Below are 23,416 nucleotides of genomic sequence, written 5' to 3'. Positions count from 1 at the left end.
TTCAGTGAATGCACCGAGCAAAACGTTCACCACCTTTTGTACGTTCACCACCTGTAACTCGATCAAGACATCTAGCCAATATTGTCGCCGTTGATTTTTCTTTAGAATCATCATCCAGTCGACCAAGTACTCCAATTCAAATTTCCGATAATCCATTTTTTGAACCCGACCTCACAATTGAGAATCCGGAGGATATTCAGGGACAATTCAGAGATCCTGAACCATTAATCTTTCCTCCGGAACCACCAATTATTCAAACAGAAATTGTCGAGGAACAACCCATTAAATCAGAATACTCTAGTGATTCAGATTCAACAAATTCAATCATGGAAAATCTGGAACCTCTAAGTATGGAAGACCGAATGCGAGCTAAACGCACTGGCCAAGGTCACGCAATTACTCAACCAGACATTAATGCGCCAGATTATGAAATTAAAGGATAAATTCTACACATGGTAACTAATCAATGCCAATTTAGTGGTGCGCCGAAGGAAGATCCAAACGAACATCTTCGTACCTTTAATAGGATCTGTACTTTATTTAAAATCAGAGAAGTTGAGGATGAACAGATCTATCTCATGTTATTTTCCTGGACTTTAAAGGGAGAAGCCAAAGATTGGTTAGAATCGTTACCTGAAGGGGCGATTGATACATGGGACGTTTTAGTTGAAAATTTTCTTAAACAATTCTTTCCGGCATCTAAGGCCGTGAGACTTCAAGGAGAAATTGTTATGTTCACGCAAAAGTCAAATGAAACATTATATGAGGCATGGACAAGATTCGGAAAGTTGTTGAGAGGATGTCCGCAACATGGTTTAGACACTTATCAAATAGTACAAATATTCTACCAAGGTGTCGACGTTGCTACACGAAAAGACATCGACATAACAGCTGGGGGTTCCATTATGAAGAAAACCGCAACTGAAGCTTACAAAATTATTGATAACACTGCCTCCCACTCACATGAGTGGCACCAAGAAAAAGATATCTTTCATTCATCTAAAGCGGCTAGAGCCGATTCTAGCCATGACTTTGATTCCGTTTCGGCAAAAATAGATTCTTTCAAGAGACGAATGAAAAAGATGACTAAAGATATTCACGCAATACGAATCAGTTGTGAGCAATGCGGTGGACCACACTTAACGAAAGATTGCCACATTGAGCAAACGATGGAACAACGTGAGAATGTTTCCTATATGAACCAAAGGCCGGGAAATAATTATCAAAATAATTATCAACCGCCAAGGCCAAACTTCAATCGAAATCAAAACATTCTTTACAATCCAAATGGGCCAAACAATAACTCGTATAACCAACAAGGTCCGAATAACCAACCAACTCAAAACAACACTTTCAATCAACAAAGACCTAACTTGTATAAACCACCACAACAAACCGAAAAGAAAAAGCCAAATCTAGAAGAAATGATGGCAAAGCTAATAGAATCTCAAACACAATTTATTACATCTCAAACCCAAACAAATGAGAGGTTTGATCAGTCATTAAGAACTCAACAAGCTTCCATTTTGAATCTAGAAAAACACGTAGGTACTCTTTCTAGCATGATGAGTGAGAGGGAACAAGGAAACCTACCGAGTAATAGTGAAGTAAATCCTCGAAATGAGAATGTTAATATGGTTTCAACGAATTCTGAAAAACCAGCTCCAAAAGATGGGAAGGTTTTAGATGAGAGTAACAATAAAGAAGTTACAACACCACCACCACCACCCGAGTATGTAAAGCCAGTGGTGGCACCATACAGACCACCCATCCCGTTTCCAAGAAAAGGAGTTGAGTATGAGCAAGTAATAGGTAATAAAGTTTATGATACCTCTGGAAAGAAGAAGAAGAATAAGAAAGTGTAAGAAACAAAAACCGTAAAGATAAACCCGGTGAAGACAGTTCCATCAAAAGTTCCACCCAGATTGGGTGATCCAGGTGAATTTATTGTTTCTTGTCTACTTAGTGATTGTGTCATGTATGATGCACTAGCAGATTTAGGTGCGAGTGTGAGTGTTATGCCTCTTTCATTATATAAGAGATTAGGAGTAGGTAAGTTAAGTCCAACAGAGATGATTGTTCAACTTTTTGATCAAACCATTAAGCACCCAGTTGGAATTGCTGACGACCTACCCATTCAAGTGGGTAATTTAACCTTTTTAGTCGAATTTATTGTCATTGACATAAAAGATGACCCAAACATTCCTCTAATTTTAGGTCGACCATTCTTAGCATCTACCGGGGCGTTATTTGATGTAAGAGAGGGTAGAATGACACTTAGTAATAATGAAAAATCGATCACCTTTGTGAGTCGAAAGTCTAATTCTCCACCAACCAAAACCGTTGAACCGACAAAAACGATATGTAAGAACCATGTTGTTTTACCAACTCCAACGGTAGTGCTTAGCAATAATAAAATGCCTAAGTGTGGGGAAGATGAAGTAACACCTAATGATGACCTGATAACAAAGAACCCCGTTGTTGATACAAAATTAAATGACTCCGTTATTAACAGTTCAATGAAGAAACTTATTAAACGGATTCGCGATGCTAGAACCAAGGGGAACTTTAAGTTATGTAACCGGTTAGTATCCAATCTATCACCTAGAGAAAAGGCGAAACTAGTTGAATTTGTGGATATTACACAGGAATCCGACCAATGGCTTAAAGCAAAAGTCACAGATATGCAAGTTGATTATGGTCCAAGAGAAATTGACAATGAAGTTAACCACAATTTCTACACCACAGCTACCTAAGTGTGGGGAGATTCAAATATTATAAGAAATAATGCTGTCTAGGGTTAGTTGTTCTGTTCTCGTGTAGTTCCGAGAATGGAATTCGATTGGTCTTTTCCGCTAGCAGACACTAAAGAACTAGTTTTCTCCCCCCATTCTGATTTTTTCAAATATTTTGTAGGTTTTATATGAAATTAATATGCTTTTTAAATTTAAGTTTTGTGTGAATTTAAAAACAAAATTTACTTTATTTCATTAAGTTTAAAAAATGATTTCTAAAATTCATCGTAAGTTGAAGACTAGGTCATGGAACCGAAATTGCTTTACCCGAGGGCGGGGCGAAAAATTTTGTTATCATTATTTTTAATTTTATTGATCTAAAGTATACAAAAAAAAATTAAAGAACAAAAAATCTTTACTTTTAAAACAATCGCTTTAAAAAATGAAAAATTTTAAATTTTGTCGAGGGACGGACTAGGTAAACATACCGAAACTACCTAAAGTAAAAGGAAACAAAATTTTAAAAATTTATTCATTTAAATTGTTTTAATAAATAAAGGTTTTATATATATATATATATATATATATATATATATATATATATATATATATATATATATATATATATATATATATATATATATATATGTTTGTAGTTTATCTTATGTACAAAACAGGGTAAAACAACGCATTTTCAAAGACTGACATTAAAGTTCAGCAAAAGCTACTAATTTTAACGACAAGACATAAAATATCAAATGTGATATAAAACAATATGTTTGCAAACTCGGTATTTTTAATCATTTTTCTACACTAATCACCCTCATGAATTTAAATTTTTACTGATTTCTTGCAAATGAGGGCATTGCATGATCTCAAGTGTGGGAAAGGGTTATAAATTCTCTCTGGTTAACACTTAGTTTAATTGCCAAATTTTGTGAAAATTTGAAAAATTTTCAACTAAATGAATTCAAAATCATGTTTATACATATTTATGAACGATAAAACTAGGTGTTAATGCCGAAATTATTGTTACCTCGGAGAGAACATAAATGGAGAAACAACCCAAAAAGCTTGAATTCATTTAAAATGGAATAGAAGAGAATAAAAAGGCAAAGAAAAGAATAAATAAAAGCTAAGTGTGGGAAGAATTTACCAATTTCTTTAAAACACATATCACATATTTGGTACAAGATTATTGCAGGTACTTTTGCTTTGGATTAAACTAATCAGTTTTACCCGATTTATTGTAATACCTTGGAAAGAATAGATGGATCTGCACGATGAATCAATTCCATCATTAAAAGGAAGTAAAGTCTTCCGAAAAAGACACGCGCTTCTTGATTTAGGTCAGGAAGTTGTCATCCAGACCAGCTGTAGGTTGACAAAAAATCTAGAAAAGTCATCTCTAAAATCAGCAGGAAATCCACGGACCTCAGCATCAAACAGGGTCGCCAAGTGGTCAGACTCATCCTAACCATCAGAGGATCTATCTCGTAAAATGGGGAGGGCAGTGCAAATTAGCTTGATAAGACTAATGAATCAGACCCCCAGAAAGGATAATCTCCTTAAAGATTAAAAATCAGCATTTATGCATGATATTACTCAATCCTTGAGATTGACCTTAAAGATTGAGAATTACAAACTCATGGAATTCAATGATATCTAAACTCGAGCTTGAACGAGAAAATATTTTGATCAAATTAAAACCGATTTGTTTTCCGAAAACCTATTTTCAATGCGTTCATTACCATTGAATGTAAAATCCTAGGAATTCACCTAGAATTCATTAGGTCACCTGAACCAAATCGGGTGTCAACCGTAAGAACGGTGGTTGCATAGCATGGTCGAAGACAGGACCTTGTGCCAGACCAAAAAATCATAGGGTGATCTTTACTATTGCTCCTACAAAGGATAGTAACTGCATCCGATACGGTTTAGACCATGAACATCTGCATGTCATTAAACATCGCCTTAACAGTTGCTTGTTCAACGCTTTCCTTTACAATCGGATGGTAGTTTACCGAAAGGTAATATACGGAGCAAGTATACTGGACGTGTTGTTTTCCTAATACAAGGTTAGCAAGTGGGTGACACAAAACCATAAGTTTTGAGCTAAAATTTTCAAATCTGAAACCCACCAAACCCACAAAAACAATTTGCAAACACCGGTGAAGGGTTATTCCGGAAACTTATCTAGGGTAAAAGCTAGAATAAATTTTCAAAAGATCAAATGTTTTCATAAAGATCCAATTGTAGTGATCCGAACTTTTCCATGTTTTTATATATTAAATGAAATTTATATTTACATGATTAAATGTTTCCAACATGTTAAGCAATCAAACTTGTTAAGACTTGATTAATTGAAATAGGTTTCATATAGACAATTGACCACCCAAGTTGACCGGCAATTCACGAACGTTAAAACTTGTAAAAGCTATATGATGACATATATATGGATATATATATAGTTAACATGATATTATGATAATTAAACATATCATTAAGTATATTAACAATGAACTACATATGTAAAAATAAGACTACTAACTTAATGATTTTGAAACGAGACATATATGTAACGATTATCGTTGTAACGACATTTAATGTATATATATCATATTAAGATATATTAATACATCATGATATCATGATAATGTAATAATTTAAAATCTCATTTGATTTAATAAACAATGGGTTAACAACATTTAACAAGATCGTTAACCTAAAGGTTTCAAAACAACACTTACATGTAACGACTAACGATGACTTAACGACTCAGTTAAAATGTATATACATGTATTGTTTTAATATGTATTCATACACTTTTGAAAGACTTCAAGACACTTATCAAAATACTTCTACTTAACAAAAATGCTTACAATTACATCCTCGTTCAGTTTCATCAACAATTCTACTCGTATGCACCCGTATTCGTACTCGTACCATACACAGCTTTTAGATGTATGTACTATTGGTATATACACTCCAATGATCAGCTCTTAGCAGCCCATGTGAGTCACCTAACACATGTGGGAACCATCATTTGACAACTAGCATGAAATATCTCATAAAATTACAAAAATATGAGTAATCATTCATGACTTATTTACATGTAAACAAAATTACACATCCTTTATATCTAATCCATATACCAACGACCAAAAACACCTACAAACACTTTCATTCTTCAATTTTCTTCATCTATTTAATCTCTCTCAAGTTCTATCTTCAAGTTCTAAGTGTTCTTCATAAATTCTACAAGTTCTAGTTTCATAAAATCAAGAATACTTCCAAGTTTGCTAGCTTACTTCCAATCTTGTAGAGTGATCATCCAACCTCAAGAAATCTTTATTATTTATAGTAATATATCTTTCTAATACAAGGTAACACTCATATTCAAACTTTGATTCAATTTCTATAACTATAACAATCTTATTTCGAGTGGAAATCTTACTTGAACTTGTTTTCGTGTCATGATTCTGCTTCAAGAACTTTCAAGCCATCCAAGGATCCTTTGAAGCTAGATCCATTTTTCTTATTTCCAGTAGCTTTATCCAGAAAACTTGAGGTAGTAATGATGTTCATAACATCATTCGATTCATACATATAAAGCTATCTTATTCGAAGGTTTAAACTTGTAATCACTAGAACATAGTTTAGTTAATTCTAAACTTGTTCGCAAACAAAAGTTAATCCTTCTAAATTGACTTTTAAAATCAACTAAACATATGTTCTATATTTATATGATATGCTAACTTAATGATTTAAAACCTGGAAATACGAAGAACACTGTAAAACCGGACATACGCCGTCGTAGTAACACCGCGGGCTGTTTTGGATTAGTTAATTAAAAACTATGATAAACTTTTATTTAAAAGTTGTTCTTCTGGGAAAATGATTTTTCTTATGAACATGAAACTATATCCAAAAATCATGGTTAAACTCAAAGTGGAAGTATGTTTTCTAAAATGGTCATCTAGGCGTCGTTCTTTCGACTGAAATGACTACCTTTAAAAAAATGACTTGTAACTTATATTTCCGACTATAAACCTATAATTTTTCTGTTTAAATTCATTAAATAGAGTTCAATATGAAACCATAGCAATTTGATTCACTCAAAACCGATTTAAAATGAAGAAGTTATGGATAAAACAAGATTGGATAATTTTTCTTGTTGTAGCAACGTGAAAATTGGTAACAAATCTATATTAATCATATCCTAGCTAACTTATATTGTATTATACATGTATTCTAATATATTATGTAATCTTGAGATACCATAGACACGTATGCAAATGTTTTGACATATCATATCGACCCATGTGTATATATTATTTGGAACAACCATAGACACTCTATATGCAGTAATGTGAGAGTTAGCTATACAGGGTTGAGGTTGATTCCAAAAATATATATACTTTGAGTTGTGATCTAGCCTGAGACGTATATACACTGGGTCGTGGATTGATTCAAGATAATACATATCAATTTTTTTCTGTACATCTAACGTTGGACAACTAGTTGTAGGTTACTAACGAGGACAGCTGACTTAATAAACTTAAAACATCAAAATGTATTAAAAGTGTTGTAAATATATTTTGAATATACTTTGATATATATGTACATATTTGTTATAGGTTCGTGAATCGACCAGTGGCCAAGTCTTACTTCCCGACGAAGTAAAAATCTGTGAAAATGAGTTATAGTCCCACTTTTAAAATCTAATATTTTTGGGATGAGAATACATGCAGGTTTTATAAATGATTTACAAAATAGATACAAGTACGTGAAACTACATTCTATGGTTGAATTATCGAAATCGAATATGCCCCTTTTTATTAAGTCTGGTAATCTAAGAATTAGGGAACATACACCCTAATTGACGCGAATCCTAAAGATAGATCTATTGGGCCTAACAAACCCCATCCAAAGTACCGGATGCTTTAGTACTTTGAAATTTATATCATATCCGAAGGGTGTCCCGGAATGATGGGGATATTCTTATATATGCATCTTCTTAATGTCGGTTACCAGGTGTTCACCATATGAATGATTTTTATCTCTATGTATGGGATGTATATTGAAATATGAAATCTTGTGGTCTATTGTTATGATTTGATATATATAGGTTAAACCTATAACTCACCAACATTTTTGTTGACGTTTAAAGCATGTTTATTCTCAGGTGAATATTAAGAGCTTCCGCTGTTGCATACTAAAATAAGGACAAGATTTGGAGTCCATGTTTGTATGATATTATGTAAAAACTGCATTCAAGAAACATATGTCGATGTAATATATTTCTATTGTAAACCATTATGTAATGGTCCTGTGTAAACAGTATATTTTATATTATCATTATTTGATAATCTACGTAATGCTTTTGAAACCTTTATTGATAAAATAAAGGTTATGGTTGTTTTAAAAATGAATGCAGTCTTTGAAAAACGTCTCATATAGAGGTCAAAACCTCGCAACGAAATCAATTAATATGGAACATTTATAATCAATATGAACGGGACATTTCACCAATTTCCTTAAAGGATCTAAATTTTCATAGTCATGTGGGACTGTAAACCACATCGTTACTATCATTGTTTATACCGCTGTATCAAAATCACTGACGTATAAAGTGTGAGAATAAAAAAAGTGATTCAAGTGAAGTGTGATTTTATTTTAAGTTCTGTATTGCTTGAGGACAAGCAACGCTCAAGTGTGGGGATATTTGATAGTGCTCCAAATGAACATATATTTAGGCACAATATCCTTCCAATATGTAAAGCTTTTAGTTGTAATTGTTCTATTTTTATGTAATATTCGTTTAAATAAATAAGTGCGAAGACAAAAGAAGAAAATGACGATTTGAAGACGCAAATGACCAAAAAGCTCAAAAGTACAAAGTACAATCCAAGTGGTTCAATTTATTGATAAGAAACGTCTCAAAATTACAAGAGTACGAGCCGCGAAACGCAAAGTACAAGATATTAAATAGTACGCAAGGACGTTTGAAAATCCGGAATCGGGACCAGAGTCAACTCTCAACGCGCGACGCAACGGAGCTAAAATTACAAGTCAACTATGCACATAAATATAATATAATATATAAATAATTCTTAAAATTATATATATATTATATTATATTATATAATAAAACGTCGGCAAATAAGAAAACAAAAATATGTGAGCTGTCCCAGGCGGCCATGCGATCGCATGGCCAGAAGGCACAAAATCCATGTGATCGCATGGGCATCAGAATCTGGCCACATCTATAAATTGCAACGTTTTTCAGCGAATTAGGACACATCTTTTTCTTTCTTCATTCTCTCAACGTATATATATATATATATATATATATATATATATATATATATATATATATATATATATATATATATATATATATATATATATATATTATAATTTTAATTTTAATTTTAATTTTAATTTTACTAATAATAAGGGTATGTTAGCGAATGTTGTAAGGGTGTAAGTCGAAATTCTGTCCGTGTAATGCTACGCTATTTTTAATCATTGTAAGTTATGTTCAACCTTTTTAAATTAATGTCTCGTAGCTAAGTTATTATTATGCTTATTTAAGCCGAAGTAATCGTGATGTTGGGCTAAATATTAAAATTGGGTTATTGGGCTTTGTACCATAATTGGGGTTTGGACAAAAGAACGACACTTGTGGAAATTCGACTGTGGACTATTAATGGGCTTTATATTTGTTTAATTAAATGATAGTTTGTTAATTTAATATAAAGATTTACAATTGGACATACCTATAAATAACCATATACACTCGATCGGACACGATGGGCGGGATATTTATAAGTACTAATAATCGTTCATTTAACCGGACACGGGAATGGATTAATAGTCAATGGACTTATTAAAACAGGGGTGAATTATATACAAGGACACTTGGTGTAATTATAGTTTAAGTCCCCAATTAGTTGGAATATTTGACTTCAGATATAAGGATAATTTGACGAGGACACTCGCACTTTATATTTATGACTGATGGACTGTTATGGACAAAAACCAGACGTACATATTGAATAATCCAGGACAAAGGACAATTAACCCATGGGAATAAACTAAAATCAACACGTCAAGCATCATGATTACGAAAGTTTAAATAAGCATAATTCCTTTATTTCATATTTAATTGCACTTTTAATTATCGCACTTTTATTTACTGTCATTTCATTTATCGTACTTTTTAATTATTGCAATTTTATTTATCGTTATTTTATTTATCGCACTTTTATTTATCGCAATTTCATTATTGTCATTTACTTTACGCTTTAAATTAAGTCTTTTATATTTTTAATATTTTACATTAGGTTTTAACTGCGACTAAAGTTTTAAAATCGACAAACCGGTCATTAAACGGTAAAAACCCCCTTTTATAATAATAATACTACTTATATATATATATATATATATATATATATATATATATATATATATATATATATATATATATATATATATATATATATATATATTTATTTACAAATATAGTTTTAAAAATATAGCGTTAAACTTGGCTAAGATCCCTGTGGAACGAACCGGACTTACTAAAAACTACACTACTGTACGATTAGGTACACTGCCTATAAGTGTTGTAGCAAGGTTTAGGTATATCCACTCTATAAATAAATAAATAACTTGTGTAAAATTGTATCGTATTTAATAGTATTTTGTAGTAAAAATATAACTATTTTGTATACACCTCTACGCACATCAACACACACCTCACCGCCCCATCTTGCTCAACAATCGTCGTACATCGCTCGTTTGACACGATTTGAACTCGTAACAATGGTAGCTAGTCATTGTTACGTGAGCACGTCGCATTGACTTTCTAATACAACGTCTATCTCACTTTGATGATTGCAAACACAACACAAAATAATTAGCACAAGGTTAGTCCACATAAACCTAGGCACTAACCAATCCCGGTCCGACCCGTCTCCTACAAGTCCCGCATAAAACTGATACACAATAAAGTCTAAGTCTAGGCACCTATCTCAAGTCGCCTAAATCCCTTAGACCATGCTCTGATACCACTTGTAACGACCCAACCCGTTAAACATCGCAATTTTTTTTTTTTTTTTTTTTAAGTGGACAGGCCAAGCCTGCCAGGCAATTACCATGGCGCGGTGAGTCTGGCCGCGGCGCGGCCCACAATAGAAACTGCAGGTCAGAACCCATCAAAAAGCTATTACCAAAATGCATTCACGGTGGCGCGGCACTTGCCTGGACCTGATTCTGACTTATACAAAATTTACACAACACCAAATTTTGCGGTAAACGACAAATATCAACTCAAGGCTTTCCGCCATATAAGTAAATAAAGTTTGCATGTTTTAATAACCACAAATCGAGTATTTGACCACCGAGCTCCATACGCTCACTTACACATCAAATATAATTTTCGACCGACAAGTTTAATTACCAAACAAAAACCCGAGCATGGCGTTTGGGGTTAAACTACCCAAACCTAGGTCAAACTTCAAAAGCAATACACTAGCATAAACATTAAGGAGCCCGCTAGTCTAAGAAAATACCCTTGCCTCTATCCACGCTGGAGCCTAAAAATGTAAACAACGAGAGGGGTAAGCAAAACGCTTAGTGAGTGCAATAAGTATACACATGCATATATAATATACGTACTTGCAAACACCTACTCACATACCACAAACATGCTAGCAATACAATATTAGCATACGAACTCCAAGTATAGAGCTAATAACCTCCATTACCGCAACTAGCATAAATGATAGCATATACACTACAATGCATGCGCAATCTATATGGTTAACCATACACGCGTCATGGTGCTACCGGCTCCGTGGTTCACATCATACGTGATGCTATGACGCTACCGGCTCCTTGGTTCACGTCACTACGCATTTGAGTCATACTCTTTTATAGTGCTACCGGCTCCTTGGTTCACACTTCGGTGTTACCGGCTTCATGGTTCACATCTCACTTTATAGTGCTACCGGCATCATGGTTCACACTTTGATGTTACCGGCTCTGTGGTTCACACTTTGATGTTACCGGCTCCGTGGTTCACATCACAACACACATACCATGATGCTACCAGCTCCGTGGTTCACATCATAGCACCCTCGCACACACTATGGCCCTTCCGGCTCCGTGGATCATGCCATTGCATACAAATACATATACTATATACATACATGCATAAATATCCCACTCAACTTAACGCCTAGGTGATGATTATGCAAATTCGCAAGCTTTAAAGTAAAGTACCTAATACATTAAGTACACATTCAATTCACCATACTAGTTGGACTAGACACCAACATTTACCACTTGTGCATTTAATGACCCATTTGCAATAAATGGCCCATTTACACCAAAATCTTCCATTTAAAGCCAAGACTTATCATTAATCACTAAAAGCTAGTGATTCAAGTCCCAAAACATCAACTAACACAAACTTAGGGTATTTCATACCCATCTTTCCCAACTAGGTCAACCATTACCCATTTGACCCATTTTTACATTTATACTCACAATTTGGTCAAACTTAAACCCATTAACAACCTTTCACTACCACACAAGTGTATTAGTGATTTAACAACACAATTAACACTTACAAACACCAAATCTCATGACCAAACCCTAGATTACAAAACCTTAGGGTTTCATTACATCAATTTAACCCAAATTCACCCATTTAACCCCCAAATGGGTCTTACAAGCCTCAATGAACAAACCCTAGTTATAAATCAATTAAAACTCAAAATTCGGAGATAAGGCTTACCAACACTACCAAAACGTAGCTAGAGACTAGATGAACAACTTTAATACTTGGGCTCGGGCGAGATTTGGTCTTCTTCTTCTCCAAAGTGAGCTCTCTCACTCTAAAACTCTAACTCTCTCTGTAGGATTAAAGTGGAAGAGATAAGGTTGTTGAAAATGAAGTAATGACACTCATAGATCTGATCTTGTGCTTTAAATTCGTCCCTCTCGCGAAAGTTCCAAAATGCCCCTCATTTAATTAATTTAAAACAAAGAATTTTCGTCAGGCCCCAGCCGCGCCGCGGCCCAACACTGGAACTGATGGTCGCCAGCAATTAACATATATACAATCTTGTACATTCTAAACTCGGGTCTTACAGGTTACGAGTTTCATTCAAAGGTTACACATTCTTGCTAACCCTAGCCATCGTTTTAGGTATTCCATGTCGTTCCAATCAATCCCAACGACCAACGAGAATAATAACTCTAGGAGTCGATCTAATCCATCACTAGGTTGATTTGTTTGATTTATTGAATCCCACTAGACGTGTTTATTCAGTTAACACCCGTTTGATTTCCAAGCGTTTGTTCTAAGATAATTCGTGCACAAACATACAAGTCTTTACTTAAAACAAGAATAAACATATGCTGATTAATATGGTAAATTTAACTACTCAAAGTGAAATGGAATCAATATTTCAAATGAAATTAAAAAATAGGTAGTCAACATGACATTCAATTTTGTCTCCTCGCATAAAGAAAGTATATGAACTTTTTTTGATTTAATAAAATGTACAACTGTTACCACATACTATACAACTTAATGTTGCATGATTTTGGAAGAATTCACCATAAAATGGGAAGTACATTGGTGGTCCTTGAACATCCCTCTTTTAACTTTTTCTTGTCATAAACTCCCCAATTCACCCCAGTACTTTATTTTTCATATAAATGCTTCATCACTTTACTTGTTACATAAATTAAATCCCTAATAAAATAAATGGAGAACAAAAGTAGCAAAGCTTTTTCTAGTGAAAAGTTGAGCATGTCAAAGAAAGCATTACCAAATGATCGCTACAGCAATGATAAAGATGGTTGCGGTGGTTCGTCCGTTGCGGATGTTAAGAAGATGAAAGGGGGTCAAAATGGTGTTGGATCAACAAGTGTCAGATGTTGTCAAGCTGAAAAATGTACAAGTGATTTAGGCGAAGCGAAGCAGTATCATCGAAGGCATAGAGTATGTGAGTTTCATGCAAAGGCTGGATCAGTATTTGTTGCTGGTATTCAACAAAGATTTTGTCAACAGTGTAGCCGGTTAGTTGATTAGTACCCTCTATTTATAAAGTTTAAACTTTCATAAAGAACATTTTACAGTATATAATTCAAAACTTCATATTTCATGTCAATCTATATAATATAATTTACTGCTAATAACTTATCGAAAAGCATCATACACAAACATAATGTATGTGGAGAGGGCAAAATTTACCTTTTTTAGGATCCAATAATTTAAGTGAAAATTATACCTAGACCATTCACAATGGGGTATAACTGTAATGTAAGGGTGCAAACTAAAGTCCTGCATTGAACAAGAGAAAAAAAAATGTATGCTTATAAGTCTAGGGGATCTCCCTTACTACCAATTGGTTTAGAGTAATAAAGAACTCTTCGGCTTACATGTATGATATGTTGTTTGGGCTATTGATCCAACACCCAAACCTGTTCAATGATGTATTTTTTTTTTTTTTTGCCAATTTTAGGCATAGTTCAAGCAAAAAACATGCTAAAATCAGTGGCCGAACTTAAACCCGATCACAGATGAGGCGGGTGTAAAAACTTATTAAATTTTTCACTGACAGCTGGGGCACACACTAAAATAAACCTTATTTTTTAGTAATTTTTTTTAGTATAATTTTTTTTTATTCCACTAAGGCGGGTGCCCCGCCCAACCCTAGCTATCCTCCGCCCCTGACTAAAATACAGGCGCTCTTTACTTTTTAATTATTCTTGTCTTCTTTTTTCACTCAACTTTTGATCATCTTTTATCACATTACTAAAAACAACACATCAACATTGTTAAGTCACAGTCATCATCTCAGTAATAAAATCCCTAAAACCACTTGATGCCACATTCACCGGTTTTTTTTTTAAAAGGCAATTTCCCAAAGTGAGGTTGGACATTCACAGTTGTGAGTGGAAAAAGCATCATACACAAACATAATGTATGTGTAGAAACTGACATTAACTCGAGGTTGGAAATTATTAAGTGTATGTTTGGCAGCAAAAGCTTTAGTGTAGGGTTTGAGATTCAGTTTTTATAAACTCAAGCTTTTATAAGAAAGCAACTCTTATTTTGCAAACACAAATAAGATGGCTAACCAGAAAAAGAGAAAAATGCTTAAGATGAAAAAAATTTCAAGCAAGAAGATACATTTCGTCAGGTAAACATAAGTTAAGGGATAAATGTGATCAGGTTTCACGAGCTATTAGAATTTGACGAAGCTAAAAGAAGTTGTAGAAAGCGTTTAGCTGGCCACAATGAAAGACGAAGGAAGAACTCAATGGAGTATAAAGGAGCAGCAAAAGAGCTTCAAAACGACAACAACATGGGAAGTTTTCAAATGACAATTCAGGACAAAGCAAATTATAAGCATCTGCAAACAAGCTGAATAACCTAAATAGTTTTAAGCATGAAGTATGCTCTCTCTCTTCTGTCACTAAATATCTAGTACTTAAAACATCTTGGAATGTTTTAATGTTTGTATGATTGAATCTAAAGATGTTGTGTTATACTGAAGTTTGCTTAACTAACTATTTGTGATCTTGGCGTCTAATATCGACGTTTGGAATTTAATCTCTTTGATAAGACAAACATATAGTATTAATAGGTAAGATAATATTGAACAACAAACGACTGAATTGTTTACAACTAATAGTACGTTTTATCCAACAGCAAAATACTGTGAAAATACTCCTTTAGTTTTGAACACAAAAGTCATCATATCAAGTTTGATGCTGCACTAGAAGTTGCTGCAGTCACCACCATCTTCCTTCTTTCAGCTATCTTTAATCTTGGTGATCTTTGATTTGTAACTCCTTTTGATGACCTGTCCATCCCCATAATCATCCAAACGTTAATAATTAAAATTTAAAAAGGCGAAAAATATAAACTTTTCTACATTTTGGTCAAACCAGCCGTCTTGGGGTAAGAAAGGCTTGTTGAAATTAGGTACCGGCCTTGCGGGTGGAACCATAGTCCTTCTTAGTTGCTTCAAAGCTTTCTCTTCTTCCATCTGCACAACAAATTTCGTCACCAGTTAATTATATTTTTTTGTATAATAATTATAACTTTTATTCTTGGAAAACGTTTGCTTACCATCTTTGCTGACTCAGCCTCGCCTCGGTATCTTTTGTACGACAAAGGTATGCGAACTTTCTCAGGAACAGGAATCGGATCCCTGCAAATTTCAACCAAAAGTTACCATAATAATCTGGGCTGCAAATTACACATGATGTTGATTTACCAAATTACCCCTGTGAATAGTAACGTCATGCAGGGGTACTTTGGAAATTTTGAAAATATTTACTATTTACCTCTGTGAACAGTAACGTGTTCACAGTTACTTTTGCAGGGGTATTTCGGTAACTTTGCAAGTTTTTACTATTTACTGATAACTAGTCCGGACCAGCCCGCGCGATGCGGCGGGGGCTTTCGGTCTGCATGTTCGTATTTAACGTAGCGTTGTGTATGTACACAGAGGCAAACGGCCCATGTGTTTTTTTTTTTTTTTTTTTTTGAACGGCAAGCTTGCATCAGTCCGGACCGAAGCCTAGTCATCATTTGCAGATACACACACGTTCGGGCAGGAAACCCGAACCATATTACCAGTGGCGAAAACAGGAATTTTTTTCACCCGGGGCGAAAATTTTTTTAAAGCGTATCAATTTTTTTTTGGTAAAATATAGAGGTTTTGGGGAAAAATATGGTGATTTTTGAGCAAAATGTGGAGGTTTTTAGGCAAAATATGAAGGTTTTGAGGCAAAATACGGAGGTTTTGGGGCAAAATATGGTGGTTTTGGGGCAAATTTTTTTTTTCACTGGGGGCAAAATCGAAAAACCCAAAATTTTTACACTAAAAATTGCAAATCGACTGGGGGCATCTGCCCCCCCCCCCCCTGCCCCATGCTGGTTCCGCCACTGCATATTACAGGGATCCGAATCTTAAACCATCCCGAGGGGCAGGCGGGTCGGATCTGGGTCCTGAATAGGTCGGTAAAACCTTCCCTGGGGCAACCCGGCTTATGATAAGTAAGCCTACCACGGGTATTTTTAAAGAGTGGGATTCGAACTTGAATCCACTGCTACCCCTTGCCCTGGCCCCACCGAAGTGAAACCAAGGATACCACTCAGCCACCGCTGGAATGGTAACGGCCCATGTGTTTAGACCCGTCTAGATGTCGCTATGGTTCGTGTTTTTAAAAACGTATCTGTTTCGTACGTGTTGGAACATACATGTTCCTTCTTGCTTACATTCATATCAAATATTGAAACATAACAACAATACACAAATTAAAGATTACTTTGTGAGACACAAAAATACAAATGACTACATCTTGAATACTTCTCTTAATAAAAATCTGCACATACAACTTTCTTAAATACTAGAAATAAATAAATAACCACTAACCATTATCTAACCCACTACTCACAACATGCTAAAAGAAACTAACTAAAATGCATGATCAAGGATGAACATAGAGGCTGCGTGCATAATGCCTACATTCTTGGATCTATGATGACCAATCCAAAAACACACGTGCATTTTATTCTTTAATTAATCTACTTCTGCAATATTGGACTCCACTTTTGTCATGATCTCATGCCCATTAATCTCTTATGATTGGGCTTGATGTTGGGCCATCAAAATTACCCAATATTCACCCCCTTAATTTTGATAGTCTTGATCTCCTTCTTCTTTGTTTTCCTTCCAGTACTATTTGCTGCTACTGCTCGATCAAACTTGTTACCTACTGCTGTTTACAGCCTTTTTCTCCTGTTGTATAGGATGTTATTTACTGCTTCTTTCTCCTGCAACTTCCTGCTTTCTATTGTGTTTTTCTGCTACACAATCTATCGTGTAGGATCGTTTCAGGTCCACCAACATGTACAACATATAAGCTCACGAGTTCCACGTTACTCTAAAACCAACTGGTGATAGAGTGAGGTTCCCATTAGCTTATATATGTACATTTCTTTCTATAAGTTTCCAATGTGGGACTAATTTGCACTTCCTTAACCGATTATCTCCAACAATCACCCCCTTAATCGGTTAATCCATGTTGCTTGACGAGCATTGGTGATCATCCTTGCTCTTACTTTCTACATGCTACTTGCTACATGCTATCGATCACCGAATTTCATCATCTTCCGTCCCGTTTACTCTCTCCCTGCTCCGGCTCTGATACCACGTGTTGGATCATTTTCAGGTTATAACAACCCTCACTTTTCGACTTCCGATTTTACTAAAATACCTAGAGTTGTTATATACGAATAAATTTAACGTTGACCGAATAAACGTACGCTTAAAATAAATAATATAATTATAAATATTATAAATAAGATTATGATATATAATATAACATAATTACATCAATGAATATATATATAATATTTATATTACTTTTGTTATTTAGTTAATAGTTTATATAATTAACTAAATAATAAATAATATTATAACATTTATAAAACTAATAAAAACTATAAATTAATAATCATAAATTTTAATTTTTATAAAAACTAAATATAATAATAATTTTTATATAAAATTCGTATTTAATAATTAAACAAATATAGAAATAAAATGTTAAATGTTCTTAGAAATATATTAAACAAATTTTTTTTTTGAATTTTATACAAAAAAAAAATCAAAACTATATTTACTTTTAATAAAAATACAAAATACTTTTTCTTATTTTAACTTTTAAGATTTTACTTTTAATAAAAATATAAACTACTTTTTCTTATTTTAACTTTTAAGATTTTACTTTTAATAAAAATACAAACTACTTTTTCTTATTTTAACTTTTAAGATTTTACTTTTAATAAAAATACAAACTACTTTTTCTTATTTTAACTTTTAAGATTATTTTTAATAAAAATACAAAATACTTTTTCTTATTTTAACTTTTAAGATTTTACTTTTAATAAAAATACAAACTACTTTTTCTTATTTTAACTTTTAAGATTTTACTTTTAATAAAAATACAAACTATTTTTTCTTATTTTAACTTTTAAGATTTACTTTTAATAAAAATAAAAAATACTTTTTCTTATTTTAACTTTTAAGATTTACTTATTTTATTTTAATTTTTTTTTACCTAACATTTTCAACTATAAATACCACATACATTTCTCATTTCAAACTTACACCTTAATCTCTCATTTCTCTCTTAAAGAACTACTTCTAGTTGATATCTCGGTCACTTACTTGCTTTACTTTCCTTTCTTGCGTGGAATACTTCAACTGCTATTTAAGGTGAGTTTCATTTGCTCCCTTTTTAATTGCTTTGCAATTTACATTTTTGGGCTGAGAATACATGCGCTGTTTTATAACTGTTTTATGAAATGAATACAAACACTAAAACTGATTTTGCGTGAGTTTCATTTGCTCCCCTTTTACTCTTTACATTTTTGGGGCTGAGAATACATGCAAATGTTTTATTAACTGTTTTACAATAATTATATGCGTGAGTTTCATTACTCCCTTTTTATATATATTTTTGGGCTGAGAATACATGCGATGTTTTATAAATGTTTTACGAAATAGGCACAAGTACTAAAACTAATTCTACGTGGGTTAGAATCAAAAATCCCCTAGCTTGGTAACTTTAACTATTGGTTTATGAACTGGTAGGCGCGAATCCTAGAGATAGATCTATCGGGTCTTACACCCCCACCCAGATGTTGTTCTAGTCACTTCTAAACTAGAAGAACGGGTGTTTAGTACTTCGAGGTTAACGTAACGCACTTGATTCGGTGCAAATATTATTATAACTCAGGGGTACACACTCTTGTTAAGGCTAGTTACCGGGTGCCCACAACTTATAGAATGCTTTTATACACTTGCTAGTGTACGGATATTTATGAAACTGAAATCTTGTGGCCTATTATTATAACGGAAATGATTGATTTTGATAAACTAATGAACTCACCAACCTTTTTGGTTGACACTTTAAGCATGTTTTGTCTCAGGTGACGAATAAGATGATTGCCATGATTGCTACCTGATGAATTGAATGCTGCTACATGGAGTCTTCATTTCATTACATTTACTTTGCATTAAGACTATTATTATTATTATTATTTCAGTTTAAATTTGATGTAAAACTTTTAATGCTTCCGCTGTTTTATTAATAAATATTTTATTCAAAACGTCTCATATAGAGTCGTTCTCGTTTATACAACTGTGATTTGATATAATTAGTCACAAATACCCTAGGCCCTATTTTGGGGGTGTGACAGATTGGTATCAGAGCAGGTTGTTGTAGAGAACCAGGATTGCATTTTATGTGTGCCTTATACAATTAGGTACCTTAGCAATGTAGGACTACAACTTTCCTTGACCATAGTACCTTTAATTGTTGCATTTAATTGATAAATGCTACACTATACCTTAGAAACTATACTTAAATCTTAAGATTATAACATACACAATAATGTGAAATTACTCGAACGTCAACGCTACTTAAGGCCTAGGGTGATCCTTGGTACCACTATGGGACGCTTGTGGATTTCGAATGCCAAACTTAGATTTTGGTCGAGAATTCCTGGGCCAACCGGTAATAATTGATCATTCAAGTGACTCAGCGGTGGCATAGATGTTTGGGTATGGTGCACAATATCAAACCTGACTATAGTGATCATACAACACTTAGTCACTTACGCACTTAATAAGTGGTGAAATTATTAAGAACAACTCACTTAGTCATCTATCCTGGTTTTGTGTATTACATATGTATTACATGAAATATTATCCAAGATTTTTGAAACTCCTATAATTCATACTCAAACGTATATAACTCCCTTTTATATCACGTACCTATATGCCTTATGCCTTTATGCATCGATTTGCGAACCGGGAAATGTCATTGGGTTATCACAGTATACGAATTGAAAGTCTTTAATCGAAAGATTATTAGATTACATACTTATCATTTTATAATCTCGACACGTCATACTGCCATTATTGGAGTATAGACAAATCATATCTTAGCATATCTATTCCCAATAGACCTTGTCTAACACTTTTCCTAAATTCCCTCCGTAAATTACGAAAATCTTTCTGCTATATATACGTATTCAAGGAGACGAATATATCATTCAATATTCAACACCCATTTCATATCAAACCCTATTCCAAACACATAATATGGATTTCTCACCTGATTCCTCAAGTTCCTCTAGCTCCAAAGATAGCGTGACAGGAGCACACCCACCGATCAATTACCGTGATTTCTTTAGAAAATGGGGATGGGTTCGCGAAATACTCACCCTATGGAGAAATGAAGAAGGTACTCCTTATCATGAGCCAAACTTACCACCAAACGTCGGAGTACTAAATCCGCTTACCGGCGAACCTGTTCGCAATACCGTTTTCACTCTTTTCGCAAGGATTTTCCGCCTCGAAGGTCGACTCGATGTAACCAACGACAATATTCGTCCTCTACTCCAGAATTCTAACCAGAAAGGGTTATTAGAAGAAGTTAGAAGACTTCGAACTAAATATCAAGAATTGACAAACCTTACAGAGGAATGGGTAGAACAAATCCACAGACTCGAGCGTAAAGTAGAAACCCTGGAGGAAATAGTGCGCGATTTGGTAGCTAGGCTCACACTTACTAACCAAGTACCACAAGCAGCACCAACAGCAGCAGCAGCAGCACCAGCACCACCAGTACTATCAGCATCACCACCAACAGCATCAGCTTCACCAACAACAACATCAGCATCCCACGTCTCAACATCATAATCGGTACCTCAAACATCGACATCATACGCCCATAGATACTAAAGAATATTAGTAATAATGAGTTAAGATGTATTGACTCATTCTTCCTGAAGAATTATATATGTATACTTTATATATATATATATGGTTTGGAACAATAATAAATCTTTTCGTACTAAACTATTACGTGTGAATCTTAACTAGTATGTACTACTTGGTTAATTCATATCACTAATACGCTATGATGTACATCCTTCGTTAATGACTTAACAATCATTAATCACTGCTTCAGTACAATAAACTCCATTTCATAATAAACTAAGTGTATTATTCAAATGCATGTGTGATTTTACACTCCTATTTTCGATATACTCGAAAATTTCTCGAAAACATCATTTGTGCCTTATGAATTTCACAAGAAATCCACGAGCATCAACATCATATACTGAGGTATATTAATAACAATGAACGATGAAGTATTGATTCATAACTTCATTAAAGAAATATTCCGCGACGATTATGTAATCTCTAAAGTTTTGGAGATTATTTATTCTCGTTTCAACCGTAAATCAAATGAGTTTAATATTATATTAACTTATTAAATCCATAATTACATCTGAAGAAAATGTATATGTATGTATATTTTCATAAAGATTGTATTTAAAAATTCTTTTGTACAAACTGTTGATTGTGAAAATATTTTAACGGGTAGGTAATACCCAAGAAATATCTAACATTCACATTAATATATTACATTGTACATTCTTCAAAATCCTTGAAAACATATCGGATTGATAATCAATGATTCAGATCAGTTAACCTTGAGAATGCTGATGAAGCAGCAAAAGCTGTAGATGGCCTTAATGACCAGAAGCTTGATAATAAAGAATTGTGTGTTGGAAAAGCTCAAAAGAAAATCTGGTATTGAAAGAGGGATTGAGCAAAACATGAAGGAGACCAAGGACAAATCCCAAGGACTAAACCTATAACCAAAGAATCTAGATGATTCGATTTCTGAAGGAAATCACAGAAGATCTTTTTACGCATTCTAAATCCTTACAGAAGAATTTCTTCATTATCCATCGATTTTAGAAATTCTAAAATATTATCGTATCTTTCGTTATAAATATCCTCGATATTTCTAAAGATATCTTCATAACGATTCTTGTCCGCAATTAATTATCTCTTTGCAATATCTTTATTACATCATAAAGGAAAAATGTTTAAGTTTCTATATTCCGTAAAATTTAAATTCAAATTTTGAATGATTTGAAGTAGTGTTGGGAATTGAAGCATGAGTTAGTATAATATAATGACGTCAGGCCAACGTGATTATATTACAGTAAGTCATGCTAAATTTTTAATGGAAGATGATGATTCATAGACTTTATAATCATCATTTAACATGTTACGCGACTCTTACATTCTACTTAATCTCTGAACATATCAAGAAAATATATTCTTGATAGTTCTATCCTCAGTAATTCTGGTAATTTACCAAATCAAATCGTGATATTACGCTTAGAACAGTAGGTCCATTCGAAACTTCATACCTACAAATTCTGGACCATTACTCGCTTTACTTAGAGTCGAGAGGAGAATAAAAAGGCAAAGTGCTCCGACATATAAGGGAAAATATGTAGCCCGATAACGATACCGAAATTACAAACCGTGTATATCAATACGTATTGCAACGTAAAGACATGGGAGAATTAAAAACACTATAACCCCAAGGTAATAGTAGAAGAAAACAAATTCCTCTGGTGGTAAATGAAAAAGAAGAATGACTGAAATGATAGTCAGAAAAATATCCAGGATAAGAACTGGATGGAGCATTCTCACAATCTTTGGAAGTATGAATTGAGGAAGAAAGTATAGAAGTGG

General features: G+C 33.7%; 1 protein-coding gene and 1 non-coding gene across 2 annotated transcripts; one reads left to right on the top strand and one right to left on the bottom strand.

The window, feature by feature from the left end:
- Positions 1-710: 710 nt before the first annotated feature.
- LOC139873917 (small nucleolar RNA R71) lies at positions 711-817 on the bottom strand. The gene has a single exon (XR_011767627.1). It is a non-coding gene; the product is annotated as a small nucleolar RNA R71 (small nucleolar RNA).
- A 12,707-nt stretch (positions 818-13,524) lies between these two features.
- LOC139870953 (squamosa promoter-binding-like protein 3) lies at positions 13,525-15,193 on the top strand. Its single transcript, XM_071858713.1, has 2 exons — positions 13,525-13,838; positions 14,998-15,193. Exons 1-2 carry the CDS (start codon positions 13,525-13,527, stop codon positions 15,191-15,193), a joined length of 510 nt encoding a protein of 169 aa, XP_071714814.1.
- Positions 15,194-23,416: the final 8,223 nt, after the last annotated feature.

Source organism: Rutidosis leptorrhynchoides, chromosome 10 (genome assembly GCF_046630445.1).
Source record: "Rutidosis leptorrhynchoides isolate AG116_Rl617_1_P2 chromosome 10, CSIRO_AGI_Rlap_v1, whole genome shotgun sequence".
NCBI classification, from domain to species: domain Eukaryota; kingdom Viridiplantae; phylum Streptophyta; class Magnoliopsida; order Asterales; family Asteraceae; genus Rutidosis; species Rutidosis leptorrhynchoides.
Note: the sequence above shows the minus strand (reverse complement) of the source record. Positions and strands in the feature narration are given on the sequence as shown.